The following is a 19007-nucleotide window of genomic DNA, read 5'->3' on the forward strand; positions in this document are numbered from 1 at the left end:
TGGACCGGGCTGCAGGAAAGATCTGCCAGCCCAGGGCCCACTTTCTCGGGAATCCATACAGCCTTTCTCCCTCTCAGGAGGTTGTGGAGACATGTGCTCACTCACCATGCAGAAAGGGGTGCGGGATGGGTGTGCCATCCTCCCCAGCCCTGTGAGCCTTGTTCATTCTGGGATGGCAGTGGGGGAAGGGGAGGCAGCTGTCTGGGCAGAGCACGAGTGGGTGCTGGCTGGGGGAGGTACCTGAAACAAATCTTCCCGATACTGTTGCTGATGAGCCCCCAGGACGAGGAGGCTGAGCAGAAACACGACACTGGTGAGCAGGAGCAGCAGGATGTAACCCCAGTGTGGGAGGTGCAGGGTCGAGTTCCCAAAGACGAGCACGCAGCCTATGGTGATGGCTGAGGCCAACATAACGCCAAGTGCCCAAGTCACCACTGCTCCAGGGCTGTACCCATCCAAGAAGCCCAGGTAGGGCCTCAGGGCTGGCTGCAGCTCCCCTGGCTCAGGCAGGGAGGTGTGCGTAGTGCCCACTAGCTGTAGGTGGTCTGAGAAGGAGCTATGCTGCTTGGTCAGGGGGCCAGGGCTGGCTGGGCCTGGGGAGCTGGGCGGGGAAGACTTCTGGAAGCGCAGCACAATGATGCTTGTGGCCACGAAGGTGTAGGCCAGGAGTGTGCCAAGGGACAGGAACTGAACCAGCGACTCCAGGTCCAGCAGTAGTGCCAGGAAGGCTGTGAGAAGCCCGAATGCCAGGGTGCCTGCCACAGGCACCTGTGTCCGGGGATGCACACGGGCAAACACCTGGAAGAAGAGCCCATCGGCGGCCATGGCATAGACAATGCGTGGCAGGGAGAAGAGGAGGCTGAGCAGGACAGTGTTCATGGCTGTAGCAGAGAGAGTGGGGAGGGTCAGCATGGCGGAGAAGCCCACCAGGGGCCTCTGCTGGGGGTCGGTGCATGGGTGGTTCCTTAGGAACATGGGCATGAGCTTGTCTGGGCTCTCAGAGTAAGCATGAGTGTGTGTAGGAGTAATAGATTGTCAGTGCTCTGCCCAAGAACAGGACATCTGGGATAGGTCACAGGCCCACTGGAGCATCTGATCAGAGCTGAGTCCCTCTGCCTAGGAAATAATCTATAAGGACATGCCCAGCACTAATATGCTATGGACCATGTGTGGGGAGGTCCCGTCCAAAAAGTTTCTGAAGAAATTTTTTTGGCCGGGCGCGGTGGCTCAAGCCTGTAATCCCAGCACTTTGGGAGGCCGAGGCGGGTGGATCACGAGGTCAGGAGATCAAGACCATCCTGGCTAACATGGTGAAACCCCGTCTCTACTAAAAATACAAAAAACTAGCCGGGCGTGGTGGCGGGCACCTGTAGTCCCAGCTACTCGGAGGCTGAGGCAGGAGAATGGCGTGAACCTGGGAGGCGGAGCTTGCAGTGAGCCGAGATCGCGCCACTGCACTCCAGCCTGGGTGACACAGTGCGAGACTCCGTCTCAAAAAAAAAAAAAAAAAAAAAAAAAAAAAAAAAAAAAAATTTTTTGAAGTGAAGAGTTTCTAATAATTAGCACTTTCCTTGCCCTATTATGCAACTAGTAAAACAGCCTCAGGTGAAGGTGAATCTGAGGACAGAGCCCCCCCCCTTGCTCTTTTCCCTGCCACCCTGCCCAGGAAGTCTCTTACCGCAGATGGAGCCAGCTGCCACGATGAAGCCAGCCCACCTGTAGCCCCTCCGGTAAAAGGCATCTGCGAGCGCTGAGTCGGGGTCCAGGCTGTGCCAGGGCACCATGAGGGTTAGCACGGTGGAGACAAGGATGTAGGCACCAGCTGCAATGGCAAGTGAGATGGCGATGGCCAGAGGCACGGACTGCCGTGGGTTCTGGGCCTCCTCGCTGGAGGCGGCAATGACGTCGAAGCCCACGAAAGCATAGAAGCAGGAGGCAGTGCCAGCCATGACGCCGGAGAAGCCAAAGGGTGCAAAGCCGCCTTCCTCAGCGCTCCAGTTGTGAGGCTGGGCCAGGATGAAGCCCAGGATGACAATGAAGAGAATGACAAGCAGGCTGATGGCTGAGAAGGTGTGGTTGAGCCAGGAAGAGACGCGGGCTCCACAGGAGACAAAGGCAGAGGCCAGGAGGATGATGCCAGCAGCTAGGAAATCCGGGTAGTGGCCCAGAAGGGGCACCTGCCAGGAACCCACGTGGGTCTCAGTGAAGTTGCGGACACTGTGGCTGAACATAGAGTCCAAGTAGCCACTCCAGGCGCGGGCCACGGCGGCACCACCAATGATGTATTCGAGGAGAACATTCCAGCCGATGAGGAAGGCCCACAGCTCGCCCATGGATACATAGGTGAACAGGTAGGCAGAGCCCGTGCGTGGCACACGTGCCCCGAATTCTGCATAGCATAGGGCTGCCAGCAGGGAGGCCACAGCAGCCACACCGAAGGACAAGAGCACAGCAGGGCCAGCCACGTCCTTGGCGACAGCACCTGTAAGCACATAGAGACCCGAGCCCACCATGCCACCCACGCCCAGAAGAGTCAGGTCCAGTGTGGACAGGCAGCGCCGCAGTGACGTCTCCATGGTGGAGTCCTCCAGCGGCTTCAGGCGGTTCAGCTTCTGGCATAAGCGAGCCAGGCTGGCCATGCTAGGCAGCCCCCGGGCCATGGCAGGTGGCAGAGAAGAGCACCGAGCCAGCTACTGGAACCTGCTAGGGCCAGAGGGGAATGACAGGATGCCCAGCCGGCCTTCCATCCCTTCTGGTCTGACCACCCCCAGTCCTCTCTCCCTCCCTGCCCTGCGGACCTGGACACCGGAATCGAAGGCCTGCTGAAGGGCTGGAATGGGGCCGGTGTCAGAGCCTGTGGGCAGGAGGTCATAGGAAGCCTGGAGATCCTGTCTGCATCCCAGGCAGCAGAGGAGGCCTGGTGGGGCCCCACCTACTCACCTGCTGGGTGGGGTGGGGAGGGAGCAGCTCCAGGTGAAGCTGGGAGAGAGACTGGGAACGGCTCAGTGGTGGGGTCCCAGAGCCAGATGAAACCGAGGCTTCCCCAGAGTAGAGCCGACCCGGAACAGGAGCCACGGCTCTGCGTCGGGGCGGGCGTGGCCCAGGCAGCCACCTGCCACAGACAGTGGCGGCCACACACACCCCGCCCCCGCCCCCGCCACCGTGGCCAGACTGGGGTATCCGCGCGCCGCGCCGGGCGGAATGCAGGGGCGCCCTGGGCCCGCACACCTCCCCATGCCCGACACGCCGCTGCTGCCAGAGCCAGCTCCGCCGCGCCCCCGTCCTCGGACACCTGCGCCTTCGCTTGCTCTTGGGCCTGAGCCCGTCCCCCGTCCCGTCCCCGTGCCCGTCCCCGTCCCCATCCCTGTCCCCGTCCCCGTCCCCATCCCTGTCCCCGTCCCGGTCCCGCGTAGGATCCGCTGCAACCCACCTGCTGCCGCCGCAGCTGCCTCGGCTCTGAGCTCTGAGCCCGCCCAGTTTGCCGGCGCCGCTGCCAAGCGCAGGGCCCGCCCCCACCTCCAGGCCCCCCGCGCGGCCCCACCCGCTGCCACACGCCCAGATATTTCACCCTGCCCACCCTGCCCCGACCTCGCAAGGTCATGACGGGAGCTCACCGGGGTCTAGGGAAGCCCTGTGACTGTGACTCACTCACAGATGGAGGTCAGACCACCGGCTAAGTGACTAGCCTAGGTCATTCGGGAGATTAAGGGCGACGTCTGAAAGTCCGCAGCCCGCCCTCTTTCCACTGCAGCGGACACCCTTCTTGATCCCTCACCACAGTATGTGAACCCCACCCAGCTGGGCCCCAGACAGACCCCGCAGCACCGTCATGTGACCTTCAGGCACAGTGAGTTAAATGAAGACACAGGTCTGCCGGAGTGGCCTGGGGCAGTCCCTGACCTCTACTCTTACAGTGGGGTGGCAGTCAGCCACCCTCACAGGTTGGCAAGAGACTGCAGCCTTTTGAGAGAGTTCTGCGAATTGGGGGAACGCACGCTAGCTGTTTTGAGCCTGCGCTACCACATCCTGCAAGGGAGCAAGCAGTTTCTGGGACCAACCTCACAGCCCTCCGGTAGGGGACTAGACCTCCTCAGACCCCAGTGGTAGCCCCTCCTAGCCTAGGTGCCTCTGGCAGTAACCGGGAGGGCCCTATAGGACCCCAATAACAGATCCACACTTGTGTTTATCAGTGAGCCACTGTGTCCTGAGTACTGCATCCCAGCGCCCCACGCCCCAGGCAGGCAGCACCAACACACCAGGCTAATTTTTTAATTTTATTTTTTTTAGAGACTGGGTCTCACTATGTCGCCCTGGCTGGTCTCAAACTCTGGGACTCAAGCGATTTTCTTGCCTTGGCCTCCCAAAAGGCTGTGATGAACCATGGCTCCTGGCCTCCCCAGAACGCTATACTAGACATGTGTTCAGGCTTATGTGTGGTTTGTGGAATGGGATCTTAGGAGCATCTGCAGCCTGTCCAGCTGGGCTGGTGACAGGATGATGTACTCCCAGAAAACATAGTGCTAATTTGGAACATGCTGCCTCGGCCAGAATGCCAATACCTTCTAATATTTGGCTGGTATTGTCTTGAGGAACTTCTCAGATGGCTCCCACTTCCGGTGGGATGGTAGCCTCCTTACTCCATCCCTGTGTTGCCTGAGTAGACGTCCCTTGTCCTGAAATGTCACCACAAAAGTCTAGGCACTTCAGGCCAGAGGCTTAGGCAATTTTGTGATGGGAGCTCCCCCAAGGCCTTATCAATGACCACCATATTGCTGGTGTCCAGTGTTTTGGAGTGTTGACTTTTTATCTACCTGGAGAAGGTGTGACACCTTCTGCCACAGGCACCAACATGCAATGGATATGTGACACTAAGCCGGGCTAATGCAGTAAATTGTACATTTCCAGGGATATTTCACTCACTACTGAGTGAGACAGTTACACAGAGCAACCCCACGTGATGCAGTGAAGATAAACCACCAGGAAACAAAAAGAGGAGGGAATAATTTCTAACTCATTCTACAAGGCCAGGATTACCCTGACACCAAACTCGACAGACATCACAAGAAAAAAAAGCCACAGACCCAAATCCCTTATGAATATAGATGTAGAAATCCCCAGCAAAGCACAGCGGACTCTTGAACAACACAGGTTTACTAATACACAGATGTTTTTCAACCAAATGTTGATAAAAAATACAGTATTTGGCTAGGGCCAGTGGCTCACACCTGTAATCCCAGCACTTTGGGAGGCTGAGGTGAGAGGATCGCTTGAACCCAGGAGTTTGAGGCTGCAGTGAGCTATGATCCTGTCACTGCACTCCAGCCTGGGTGGCAAACCAAGACCCTGTCTCCAAAACTACTAAATAAATAAATTAAAATAAGTGGTGGGCACCTGTAATCGAAGCTACTTGGGAGGCTGAGGCAGGAGAATCGCTGGAACCCTGGAGGCAGAGGTTGCAATGAGCTGAGATGGCACCATTGTACTCCAGCCTGGGTGACAGAGTGAGACTCCGTCTCAAAAAAAAAAAAAAAAAAAAAAAAAAATTCATATGGAAATGCAAGGGATCCAGAATAGCCAAAATACTTGGGTATTTTGCCTGGGTAACATAGGGAGACCTCACCTCTACGGAAAGGTAAAAAAATTATCTGGGCATGGTGGCATGCGCCTGGGTCTCAGCTACTGGGAGTGGGGGGTTGGTGTTGAGGTGGGAGGATTGCTTGAGCCTGGGAGGTTGAGGTTGCAGTGAGGCATGTTTGTGCCACTACACTCCAGCCTGGGTGACACAGTGAGACCCTGTCTCAAAAAAAAAAAAAAAAAGAAAAAGAAATTAAAGGCACCATAAATAAATGGAAAGACATCCCATGTTCATACACTGTAAGATTTTAAGGCCGGGCGCGGTGGCTCAAGCCTGTAATCCCAGCACTTTGGGAGGCCGAGGCGGGCGGATCACAAGGTCAGGAGATCGAGACCACAGTGAAACCCCGTCTCTACTAAAAATACAAAAAATTAGCCGGGCGCGGTGGCGGGCGCCTGTAGTCCCAGCTACTCAGGAGGCTGAGGCAGGAGAATGGCGGGAACCCGGGAGGCGGAGCTTGCAGTGAGCCGAGATCGCGCCACTGCACTCCAGCCTGGGCAACAGCGTGAGACTCCGTCTCAAAAAAAAAAAAAAAAAAAAAGATTTTAAATATAAAATGGCAGTATTCCCCAGACTGGTCTACAGATTCAGGAGTTGCATAGATTCTGTGCAATTCCTATTGAAATCCCAACTGCCTATTTTGCAGAAATCATCAAAATTAATGTGGAAATGCAAAGGATCCAGAATAGCCAAAATACTTTTGAAAAAGATTTGGAGGACTTACAATTCCTGATTTCTAAACTATGAAATGACTGTAATCAAGATTGTGGTGGTGACATAAGAGTAGACATATAGATGAATGGAATAGAATTGATAGTCCACAAATAAACACTTATGTTTATGGAAAAGTGATTTTTAAAAGTAGACTTTAGGCGCGCCATTCGGGGCGGCCGCCATGTTTGTCTTGTCTTGTGTTGTCTTGTGTGTTCATTCCTTTGTTTAGGAAACACGCGGACCCCAACATCTGGCGCAGCGAGCAGGGTCCGTGGCTCCACGAGAGCAAGGAACCGGAGGGGGAACACCCCAGGCAGACTGAGTCTCGTTCTGTCACCCAGTCTGGAGTGCTGTGGCGTCACATTTGACTTTTTAAAGTATTCTACTTGTGAGCATGCCTTCTGCTCAACTGCTTTCAATTGTCTACGCTGCCGTACATGTCACTGAACTAATCTGCTATTTCCTAGAAGACCATAAACTTTACTGGAGCCTGGTGCAGACGACTCAAGAATTTAAGATGCAGCCAAAATGTTTAATTTTGCCAGGAGAAGAAAGCTATACCAGGAAAAAAGTGGCTACCTCTACAGAGAACTAGTTCTTCTCTGGCATCATCCAATTCTAGAGAGAAGACAAACGATGCATCTTTTTTATTGATGAGAGAATTATGCAAATAAGTATAATAAAATATTTCCAACTGGCTTTGCAAAATAGATAATGTATAAATGAATTGTTTTCAGTGTACCCACACAGGAGTGCAATACACACCCCATGAGAGCGTTATTGTATCTTAATTGTAGCAATCAAATTTAAGAAAAAACCATAGGGCACTTTTAAAATCTGTCTTGACAGGTTTCTGGCAAAAATTAAAACATCCTAAACAAAAATAATCTTTGTGGTGTCAAGCTGAGACTAGGCCACCAACTGATACAGACATCAGAATGCTGCAAAAGTAGATTTAGATGATTGCTTATAATTATTTTGGAGCCACTGAACAGGATCATATATTTTAATAATTTATATTCAGTGTTCATAGTTATTTAAGATTGTGGAAAATAAGTAAGAACTAACAAACAATATGATTACATGTCTACTGATAAGGTTGGGAAAAAAGTAAATTGAGTTCATCATATATAAAAATATATTCATAATAGAAATGAAAAGCATTTGATCCCGGCTTCAAAATAGTACATATTTTCTCAGTATAAACATATTTTTTATGTTAAACGTATACATGTAGTAATTATATATGTTGAAAATATTCATGTAGTAATAAACAAAAAAAAGGCATTAAAAAAAAAAAAAGTAGACTTTATTAGCTGGGAATGGTGGTACATGCCTGTAGTCCCAGTTACTCAGGAAGCTGAGTTGGGAGGGTAGCTTGAACCTAGGAGGCAACATAGCAAGACCCTGTATCTAAAAAAAAAAAAAAAAAAAAAAAAAAGAGTTTTCAGAGCAGTTTTAGGTTCACAGCAATATTGAGCAGAAAGTACAGAGTTCCCATATACTTCCTCCTTCCACACACGTGTAGCCCCCTCTCCCACTACTGACATCCAGCACAAGAGGGTCATGTTTGTTACAATCGATTAACCTACATTGACACATCATTATCACCCAAAGTTCATAGTTTACATTAGGGTTCACTCTTCGGGTTGTACATTCTGTGGGTTTGGACAAATGTGTAATGACACATATACACACCATTATTGTATCATACAGAGTAGTTTCATTGCCCTAAAAACCCTCTGTGCCCTGCCTATCCCTCCCTGTTAACACCTGGCAACCACCGATCTTTTTCCTGTCTCCATAGTCCAGTCTTACTTTTGCAGAATCTTTTTTTTTTTTTTGAGACGGAATCTCACTCTGTCACTCAGGCTGGAGTGCAGTGGTATGATCTCGGCTCATTGCAAGCTCCGCCTCCCGGGTTCACACCATTCTCCTGCCTCAGCCTCCTGAGTAACTGGGACTACAGGTGCCCACCACCATACCTGGCTAATTTTTTTTTTTTTTTTGTATTTTTAGTAGAGATGGGGTTTCACCGTGTTAGCCGAGATGGTCTCGATCTCCTGACCTCGTGATCTGCCCGCCTCGGCCTCCAACACTGCTGGGATTACAGGCGTCAGCTGCGGGGCGCCTGGCCTGCAGAATCTTATGTAGTTGGGATTATAGAGTATATAGCCTTTTCAGGCTGGCTTCTTCCCCTTAATAATATGCATTTGAGATTCCTCTATGACTTTTCATGGCTGAATAGCTCGTTTTAATTTTATTTTTTATTTTTATTTTTGAGACAGAGTCTTGCTCTGTCACCCAGGCTGGAGTGAAGTGGCGTGATCTTGGCTCACTGCAGCCTCTGCCTCCTGGGTTCAAGTGATTCTCCTGCCTCAGCCTCCCGAATGGCTGGGACTACAGGCGTGCGCCATCACACTAAGCTAATTTTTGTATTTTTAGTAGAGGGGGGGTTTTCCCATGTTGGGCAGGCTGGTCTCAAACTCATTTCCTCAAGTGATCCACCTGCTTCAACCTCTCCAATGTGCTGGGATTACAAGCGTGAGCCACCCCACCTGGGCTCTGCTATTTTTTTTTTTTTTGAGATGGAGTCTCGCTCTGTTGCCCAGGCTGGAGTGCAGTGGCGCGATCTCGGCTCACTGCAAGCTCCACTTCCCAGGTTCACACCGTTCTCCTGCCTCAGCCTCCCCAGTAGCTGGGACTACAGACGCCCGCCACCACGCCTGGCTAATTTTTTTGTATTTTTTAATACAGATGGGGTTTCACTGTGTTAGCCAGGATGGTCTTGATCTCCTGACCTCGTGATCCACCAGCCTCGGCCTCCCAAAGTGCTGGGATTACAGGCGTGAGCCACCGCGCCCAGCCAGCCTGTGCTATTTCTTAAATGCAGAGATGAAGTTGCCATGTGAAAGATGCAACATTCTTATCTTCAAGGATGAGAAACTGAAATGAGAGAATTCTGTACAAACCTTGTTAAAACACTCTTATCTTTTAAGCCTCCCCACATAATTTAGTTGCTTCTTCATAACTTATTATTCTTTGTCCAATTCAGTGTATAAGTAACAGACTCTAACTTCTTCTTTGGGTCTTCATATGTCCTTATGAGGGTTCCCAACCCATGTAAAACTTGTACCCAATACATTTGTGGGACTGAGTGTGGTGGCTCACTTCTGTGATCCCAGTGCTTTGGGAGGCCAAGGGGGGCTTGCTTGAGTCCGGGAGTTCAAGACCAGTCTGGGCAATATAGTGAGACCCCGGTTCAACAATTTTTTTTTTTTTTTTTTTTTTTTTTTGAGACGGAGTCTTGCTGTGTCTCCCAGGCTGGAGTGCAGTGGCGTGATCTCGGCTCACTGCAAGCTCCGCCTCCCGGGTTCACGCCATTCTCCCGCCTCAGCCTCCCAAGTAGCTGAGACTACAGGCGCCCGCCACCACGCCCGGCTAGTTTTTTTTTTTTTTTGTATTTTTAGTAGAGACGGGGTTTCACCATGTTAGCCAGGATAGTCTCGATCTCCTGACCTCGTGATCCACCCGCCTCGGCCTCCCAAAGTGCTGGGATTACAGGCTTGAGCCACCGCGCCCGGCCCGGTTCAACAATTTTTTTGTTTTTTTTAATTAGACCGGTGTGGTGGGTGGCATGTGCCTGTAGTCCCAGCTACTCGGGAGGCTGAGGTGGGAGGATAGCTTGAGCCCAGGAGTTTGAGGCTGCAGTGAGCTATGATTTCGTCACCGCACTCCAGCGCCCCTTATTTATAAATAAATGTAATGGCTAGCCTTAGGGACTCTGTGAGCAAGATTAGAGAACAGAAATCAGATGTAGAATAGCATATAAATAAATTTGTGTGCTTTTCTCCTGTTAATCTGTCGTATGTCAATTTAATTCTTGGACCCAGCTGAGACCCTAGTGATGGAAGTGGAGTTTTGCCACCCCTACAATTTCTGGTGACAAGGATGAGATCCTCTCAAGCCTAAAGATGGGATCCTGGGAGAACAAATAAAAGCAGGCACAGGTAGGAATTCTTACCAAAGTGAACTCTTCTGGATCTCTGTCTGTAGTGCCTGGTTGAAAGAGGAGAGTAAAATTTTTCCTTGTCCCTTTCCAAATTCAAACTGGCAGGAGAAAAGCATTGGTAAGAATTGATTCTTTGAGTTACGACTCTTGTGTCAACCTTAAATAATGAGATTCAGAAAATATCAGCTAGGCACGTTGGCTTATGCTTGTAATCCCAGCACTTTGGGAGGCCAAGGTGAAAGGATCACTTGAGCCCAGGAGTTTGAGGCTGCAGTGAGCTATAATTGCATCACTGCATTCCAGTCTGGGTGACAGAGACCTAGTCTCAAAAAAAAAAAAAAAAAAAGAAAAAAGAAAAAAGAAAGGAAATATGATTTTTATTCTAGTTCAAAGCTTGAGGATGGACACCCAGGAAACAGCTTCCAAAGGGTTGGGGTCATTGTTCCAAAGTGGGGAAGCTAAGGTAGAAACAGAAACAGTGCCAGCAGGATTGCAACATCTTGTGTACAAATCCAGTATGTTAGATTCGATTAGTACAGCTTGCTACATTCCAAGGAAAATTGTTTCAACATTCCGTGAGAAGAAGGCAAGCTCTGAGGGCATCTTATCTCTGATGCTGCTCAGTCATTTCCAACCATTTACAGGAAAAAGCAGAAGTTGCAATCGCATACTCCATGCCTCAGGCCACATGGCCACATTCCTCCCGAGGCTCATAGTAATGTAAAGATCCAACAGTTTGGCAGTGGCTCACTCCTGTAATCCCAGCATTTTGGGAGGCCGAGGTGGCTGGATAACTTGAGAAAGGAGTTTGAGACCAGCCTGGCCAACACAGCGAAACCCCGTCTCTGCTAAATATACAAAAATTAGCCCGGCGTGGTGGCAGGCGCCTGTAGTCCTAGCTACTCAGGAGGCTGAGGCGGGAGGATTGCTTGATCCTGGGAGTTTGAGGCTGTAGTGAGCCACGATTGCAGCACTGCACTCCAGCCTGGGTGACAGAGGGACACCTTGTCTCAAAAAACAAACAAAAAAAAGAATTATTTGATTTCACACTTCTGAGTTTGGTATTTGGCTCTGCATACATAGTGGCTGTTGACTCACAGCCTCCCAGAAATACAGCTTGTTTTCCATGTCTCTGTCTTTTGTGTGATTTATTATATCTTGTTTTATGTCTTGAGAACATGGCTCTGTGACCAATGAAAATCTTCTCTTTGGTTTCTGCCAGCTGGGGGGGTTGGGGGACAGGTCGTCGTTAGGCTGCCAGCCAGCTGCCCAGGAATCAGAAACACAGTGTCTCTGTCCAACGGTTTCAGCTCTCAGAGGAGTTTGTCCTACTTGTCTCAGCTTTCATTGCCTTGATAACAATTAGGATATTTGCTTGCTTAGGCTATCTTGAGAAAGACTTTGGATCTTGAGGGGGATTGCATCTTTTCCAGCCTGTTTGGGATGCTCTTCTGTGTCTCCGGTTAAGCCAGAAAAGGCATACTGATTTTAAGCCATAAAAAGGCTTATTGGTTTTGAGTCACAATTAAAGTAGGTATAACATTGAAGATTTGGACTTTTGAATCTAAAAGCTTTTTTTCTTTTTTTTTGAGACAGAGTCTCACTCTGTTGCCCAGGCTGGAGTACAGCGGCGTAGTCTCGGCTCACTGCAACCTCTCTTTCCTGGATTCAAGTGATTCTCCTGCCCCAGCCTCCCAAGTAGCTGGGATTACAGGCGCCTGCCAACATGCCTGGCTAATTTTTTGTATTTGTAGTAGAGATGGGGTTTCACCTTGTTGGCCAGGCTGGTATTGAACTCCTGACCTCGTGATCTGCCTGACTCGGCCTCCCAAAGTGCTGGGATTACAGGCATGAGCCACTGTGCCCAGTCTAAAAGTATTTTAAAGAGTGCTACTGGCCAGGTGTGGTGGCTCACACCTGTAATCTCAACTTTGTGGGAGACTGAGGTGGGAGGATCGCTTGAGCCCAGGAGGTTGAGGCTGCAGTGAACTATGATCTTGCCAACACAGTGAGACCCCATTTCTAAACCGCCCCCCGCCCCCCCCACACAAAAGGGTGATTTCATCCTAAACAACTGTCCTATTGGTAACTAGAGAAAGATCAAGTCAAAAGGAAGACACAAAGAAATATAGGCCAGGCACGGTGGCTCATGCCTGTAATCCCAGCATTTTGGGAGGCCAAGGCAGGTGGATTACGAGATCAAGAGATTGAAACCATCCTGGCCAAAATGTTGAAACTCCATCTCTACTAAACATACAAAAATTAGCCAGGCGTGGTGGCACGTGCTTGTAGCCCCAGCTACTCAGGAGGCTGAGGCAGAAGAATCGCTTGAACCCGGGAGGCTGAGGTTGCAGTGAGCCGAGATGGCGCCATGGCACTCCAGCCTGGGTGACAGAGCCAGACTCCGTCTCAAAAAAAAAAAAAGAAATATAATGGTTAGCTTTAGAGACTTCCTTTAATCTTCCTCAACATTAAAGAGCAGAAATCAGATGTAGAATAAAAGTTAAAATCTGCATCCTCTGTAAATTCTCCTCCTCCATCCACCTGTGCTCTGCTTAACCCCCAAGTCCCTGTCCCTGAAGATCTTTCAGATATCTGGGCCCCTGACTTAAACCTACCCTCCTCAAAACTTGGCCCTATCTCCTCAGCAAATTTCTTTTAGACCTAAAACTTCTCCAAATATCCTTTCAATGCCCAGCTGCCTAATTATCTTCCCTTTTCCTGTAAGATTCACAGAAAGCACCCCAGCCTGTTTTTCAGGCCCAAGATATACAGGTGACATGTAAATACTGATAGCCAGAAAACAGACCTAACACAGGTTCTGGGAATGAGCAGCCAGGCTTGCTTCACTGTACCTTACAATTCCTCCCACTTCCTGGGGCTCTGTCATCAAACCTCATCAGCTCAGGCATTCCCATGTTTAGGCCGAAACCACAAAAAAATCTGCTGAACTATCGTACTCTTAGGAAAAAGAAACCATAAACATCACCCTAGATCTCTGATAACAAAAAATATGCTCTGAAACTCCTTCTTGGAGAAAATCTACATTCTTTCTCAGTTCCTTGAAAGTGTAAATCTTATCATATCTTTAAAACTTAAGTATCTGAGGCATTGGGCTGGGCGCAGTGGCTCAGCCTGTAATCCTAGCACTTTGGGAGGTCAAGGTGGGCGGATCGCTTGAGATCAGGAGTTTGAAACCAGCCTGGCCAACATGGTGAAACCCTGTCTCTACTAAAAATACATATATAAAAAAAATTAGCTGGGTGTGGTGGCGTGCGCCTGTAATCTCAGCTACTTGGGGGGCTGAGGCAGGAGAATTACTGGAACCACTTGGGAGGTGGAAGTTGCAGTGAGCCGAGATCATGCCATTGCACTCTGGCCTGTGCGACAGAGCCAGACTCCGTCTCAAAAAAAACCAAAAACCAAAAAACAAAAGTGTCTGAGGAATTAACTAGAACAACCCCTAGTATGCTCATATGAGATTTAAAAAAAGTGTTGAATGTTTAACATTTTAGATACTTTACTTCAATAATGTTTGATATTTGCCTAATAAATATGTCAAAAAAATTGCCAGCAAAATAAAACTTAATAACTAGCTTTGTCTAATGTTTCATGAAGTTTTCACAATTCAAATCTAATTTTTTTTTTTTTTTTTTTTGAGACGGAGTCTCGCTCTGTCGCCCAGGCTGGGGTGCAGTGGCCGGATCTCAGCTCACTGCAAGCTCCGCCTCCCGGGTTTACGCCATTCTCCTGCCTCAGCCTCCTGAGTAGCTGGGACTACAGGCACCCGCCACCTCGCCCGGCTAGTTTTTTGTATTTTTTAGTAGAGACGGGGTTTCACCGTGTTAGCCAGGATGGTCTCGATCTCCTGACCTCGTGATCCGCCCGCCTTGGCCTCCCAAAGTGCTGGGATTACAGGCTTGAGCCACCGCGCACAGCCTCAAATCTAATTGTTAAACAAACTAAACTTATATAAATGCAAGTGGGAAAAAATTTGTAAATAAGTTATAATTATTATTTTTTGAGACTGGGTGTTGATCCGTTGCCCAGGCTAAACTATAGTAGTGGGACCGTAGTTCACTGTAGCCTTGAACTCCTCTTGCCTCAGTATCCTGAGTAGCTGGGACTATAGGTGTGTACCATGATGCCTGGCTAATTTTTAGAAAAATTTTCTTGTCGAGTGGAGTCTTACTATGTTGCCCAGGCCGGTCTCAAATTCTGGGCCTCAAGCAATCCTCCTGTCCTGGCCTCCCAAAGTGCTGGGATTACAGGTGGGAGCCACTGTGCCCAGCTATAAATAATTTTTTATTGTTTTAATTTTTATTTTTGACTGACTTATTGCTAGACATACTATTTAAATAATGATTACATTTTATAAAATATGTCTACTTAAAAATAATTTCCAGGAGTTCAAGGCTGCAGTGAGCCATGATTGTGCTATTGCACTCCAGCCAACTCCCACTATTATTGAGACCTTGTCTCAATAATAATGACAATAATAATGATGATAATTTCTGGCCGGGCAAGGTGGCTCACACCTGTAATCCCAACACTTTGGAAGGCCAAGGAGGATGGATCACCTGAGGTCAGGAGTTTGAGAACAACCTGGCCAACATGGCGAAACCTCGACTCTACTAAAAATACAAAAATTAGCCAGGCATGATGGCAGGCACCTGTAATCCCAGTTACTGAGGAGGCTGAGGTAGGAGAATCGCTCGAACCCAAGAGGCAGAGGTTGCAGTGAACCGAGATTGCACCACTGCACTCCAGCCTGGGTGACAAAAGCGCACACACACACACACACACACACAAATCCAAAATCTTTTCGGTAATCTAAAACCTTAAAGTCAAACTAAGTTAAATTAAAAGATGGTTATTTGTTGAATATCTAGATCACTTCCAAATAAGATATAATACAGAAACATTGATTGCTGAACTTAAGTATAAGCTTATTCAACTTTGGTTTCTTACTACACGGGACCAAAAGATATCTGTGTCTCTCAAGAAACGTGTCCTGGGCTGGCCTTGGTGGCTCATACCTGTAATCCCAGCACTTTGGGAGGCTGAGGGAGGAGGATTGATTGAGTCCAGGAGTTTGGAAGCAGCCTGGGCAACACAGTGAGACCCCATCACTACATAGAATAATACAATTATCTGGGTGTGGTGGCCTGTGCTTGTTGCCCCAGCTATTCTGGAGGATGAGGTAGGAAGATCACTTGGGAGTTTGAGGCTGCAGAGAGCCATGATCATGCCACTGCTTGGCTCTTGCTATTGGAGCCTCCCTGAGCATGTGCCCAGCTCTGGGTGTCACACTAACAACCTGGAGAGTACCCAGAGGCAGGACCAGGATGGGAGGGCCTGGGCACCTCATGGAAACTGCTGCTGCCCAGAGCTCGGGTTTCTGTCACCCACAGGCTGGGAGGCCTTAAGAAAGTGATTCAACCTCACTGAGCCTCAGTCTTTGCCTCTGAAATGGGGATCCCAGGAATTCCTGTGGGGATATGTGAAGACTGAACGAAATGATTCACACAAAGATGTAGCCCAGTGCCTGGGGGACTCTAAGCACATGCTGAGCCTTCAGCCACCTGGGAAGGGGAAAGGGAAACACGGGTGGCCACCTGGGGCTGGTGGAGGAATGAGGGGTCTGCTGGGAGGATCCTGGACAAACTCACCTCTGGGCATCTGCCCTGAACTTGGGCTGGCGTCACAAGGAAGTTGGTCACCAAGAAGAACACGTTTTCTCCCTAGGAGGCAAATCTTAAGGTTGGCCTGGTTGGGCTCGCATCGACCAGAAAGGCCGGAAGCTGGCAGCCTGGTTTATGAGGGAAGGGATGTTGGCCCCGTCCAGTCATTAACCCTGTCCCCCCATAAGGCAGATTGAAGCAGAGATGGGAGGCTGGCAGGGTTCTGGCCATTTTTGAGACCGGGAAGCCTCGTGCCCATGTCCATCTCTTGAGACAAGTTTCTTTCTCATTTGTTCAACCAAAATATCTTTTATTTTCGTTCTTATTTATTAGTTTTTTGAGACAGAGTCTCACTGTGTCACCCAGGCTGGAGTGCAGTGGCACGATTTCGGTTCACTGCAACCTCCGCCTCCTGGGTTCAAGGGATTCTCCTGCCTAAGCCTCCTGAGTAGCTGGGACTACAGGTGCACAGAGTTTCACTTTACTCGTCCAGGCTGGAATGCAGTGGTGTCATCAACGCTTACTGCATCCTCTAACTCCTGGGCTCCAGAGATCTTCCTGCCTCAGCCTCCCAAGTAGCTGGGATTATAGGCTCTAGCTACCATGCCTGGCATCAACCAGAATATTCCAACAGCCTGCTGCTTCTAGTACTGAAGATCCAGGGGAGAGTTGGGCCCGGCACCTGCCCAGGATGGAGAGGAGGTGAGTCTCCCATCCCACACACAGCAGCACTGGCATGGCAGGGCACAGGTGAGAAGACAGAAAGCTCTGCCTATAGTCAAAGGGTGGCCAAGGATGTTGGAAGGGGAGGCTGACCCTCCAGTGCTGCCCACAAGAACACTGAATTTGGGGAATGCATGCCCAGGAAAGGAAGGTGAGGGCTGTGCAGAGGGTGCTGAGAGAGGCAGTCATTGGGATTAGGAGGGATGGGTGGCCACCATCATTGGGGGGTGGGGGGGCTCCTGAGAGTAGAAGCAGGGGCTGCAGGCTCTGAGGATGCCTGGTGTGAAAGTTCAGCCTGGCTACTGAGTGGTGTGCATCAAGCAGTAGGGAAAGGGTGAGAGGGGCATCTAAGGGTCCTCTAGGAGGTCATAGTCTCATGCAGGCGTGGCATGGCAAGTAGTGAAACATGTTGGAAGGGACAGGAAGGGGTTGAGGCTGAGTCACGGGTCTGGCTGCTGCACTAAACTAGTGGATGTCACAGAGGCCATGCCAGGAGAGGGAAATAGTTGACCTTTGGACATGTGGGTGTGCACCTGGAAGACAGCTGTGCTCTGGGCAGGTGTTCACTGGGGCTACACACACCCTGGGTATCAGAAGACCAGAGGTGGAAGTTAAGGCTGTGGATAAGCTGGGTGGAGGGAGGAGGAAAATGCAGCCGAGAAGGTGGAGGAGGAGCACCTGACAGAGGTGCCCCATCAGGGAGCAGGGCTACAGGAAGTTCCGGTTCCAGCCCTCCCACACCCCTCACCCCTCTCAAGCTCAAGCCATTAGTCTCAAACACCCCCTTCTTTTCTGTTGGCAGCCTTCGGAAATGCAGTTTCTCTGGCCTGGCTTCTCAACCCGTACCTTTTTCTACCGGAACTTCCTACAGATCCCTGAAAGCCCTGTCCAGGCGTCACTCCTCTGTGAAGGCCTTCCTGAGAACCCCCAGCTGTCTCCGGCATCACATGCTTCTCTCTCGCACGCACTGGCTGCATGGCGGGTGTTCAAGCGGTCAGCGGGGAAAGGACTTGCGCCCCCGTCTGCAGCACCAGGGCCCCCACCTGAGGCGGCTTCACCAAGTCGGCCACTTCCCTTTGTGTTTGGTGATGGAAATCTGGGGGTCAAGATCCCGGTCCTGGTAGCCTTTTTTGGCGAGGAGAGCCCACCTGGGGAGGAGAAGTTGGGCAGTGTGGTGTGTCCCCAGCGTGTAGTGACAGGGGCGGAGCTGGGCCCTACATGCTCAGTTCTCTCCCCACACCCTACAGGCTCCCAGTCCAGCATCGTGGGCCCTACCTCCTCTCTGGCCCCACTTCCCACTCCAGACCCCCTGAACGAGACAGAAGCTCCAGCCATGTGTCAGAGAGCCAGTGCCCTCGGACAATCACCTTCCCCAGCCAGCACCCACCCCCAGCCTCACTAGACCCAGCTCCCAGCTTCTAGACTCCCCTGACCTGAGATATAGCTGGTGGTCTCTCTGGGGCTACTGCTCCAGCTCTCACAGATGTTAAGGATGATGTCCTGCGCTCCCTGGGTGGGGCCGTGGGGAGAGACTGGGAAGGAGGCAGGTGGGCACACAGGACAAACACACAGCTTGTTCTTGCTCTCCTGTCTTGTATTGCCTACCTCCCCCCAGCCCCCGAACCAATCTGCCCCCTTCCCCTCCAGCCCCTAAACAGCCCAACCCTCAGCTTCAACCCAGCAGGACCAAGCCCCACCCCCCACCTCTTCCCCTGCCCCTCCAGCCTGGCCAAAAGCTCTTCTCTCTTACCCTACCACATAGACCACGATCCCAAACTGCAGCAGCCTCTGTAGGGCGCCCACCCGCCAGTTCCTGGTCATCACATACTTCTCTGTCTTATAATCCAGAAGCCCCCAGCCTGTCATAGCCCCTGGGGAGCCCATGCTGCCAGCTCCTGCTAGCTGCGGGCACATGAGTCAGCATGGTAGCTGCAGTCACAGCTGAACAGGAGGCAAAGCAGGGCCCGAGCCAGGCCATGCCAGTCGCTGTTAAAGGGACACTTCCACTAAAGCAGGATCCAGCCTCCGACACCCAGCCCTCAGTCCCTAACCCCAGCTGTCCTGCACCTCCTACCCTCCCTACATTCCCTTTGCTGGGCCATGGCACACAGAATACAGCAGCAGCTCTGTCCCTGCCCTGGGGTCTCACTTCCTGGGGTGGGAGTGGAGGTGGTGAGAGGATGGGGAAGGACAGCTGTTATCAGTGCTGTGAGAGGACGGCCTGAGGGCAGCAACAGCC

General features: G+C 50.6%; 2 protein-coding genes and 1 non-coding gene across 26 annotated transcripts in view; 1 reads left to right on the forward strand and 2 right to left on the reverse strand.

The window, feature by feature from the left end:
- P2RX6 (purinergic receptor P2X 6) overlaps positions 1–7057 on the forward strand; it is a 22328-nt gene extending 15271 nt beyond the window's left edge. For all 10 annotated transcript variants that reach the window (XM_028827959.2, XM_015149781.3, XM_028827958.2 and 7 more), the window contains one exon: positions 6579–7057. In XM_028827959.2, the coding sequence (XP_028683792.2) occupies positions 6579–6671 (93 nt within the window). In that variant the 3' untranslated portion in view covers positions 6672–7057. The remainder of the gene's footprint in view (positions 1–6578) is intronic.
- SLC7A4 (solute carrier family 7 member 4) overlaps positions 1–18692 on the reverse strand; it is a 19442-nt gene extending 750 nt beyond the window's left edge. The window contains exons 1-5 of one of the 15 annotated variants that reach the window (XM_077948162.1): positions 18597–18692; positions 17615–17916; positions 16034–16105; positions 1679–2482; positions 241–881 (exon numbers count right to left, since the gene is read on the reverse strand). In XM_077948162.1, the coding sequence (XP_077804288.1) occupies positions 241–881; positions 1679–2482; positions 16034–16043 (1455 nt within the window). In that variant the 5' untranslated portion in view covers positions 16044–16105; positions 17615–17916; positions 18597–18692. 15 annotated transcript variants of the gene reach the window in all.
- MIR649 (microRNA mir-649) lies at positions 5116–5212 on the reverse strand. Its single transcript, NR_032667.1, has one exon. It is a non-coding gene; the product is annotated as a microRNA mir-649 (primary transcript).
- Positions 18693–19007: the final 315 nt, after the last annotated feature.

This window comes from Macaca mulatta, chromosome 10, assembly GCF_049350105.2.
Source record: "Macaca mulatta isolate MMU2019108-1 chromosome 10, T2T-MMU8v2.0, whole genome shotgun sequence".
NCBI lineage: Eukaryota > Metazoa > Chordata > Mammalia > Primates > Cercopithecidae > Macaca > Macaca mulatta.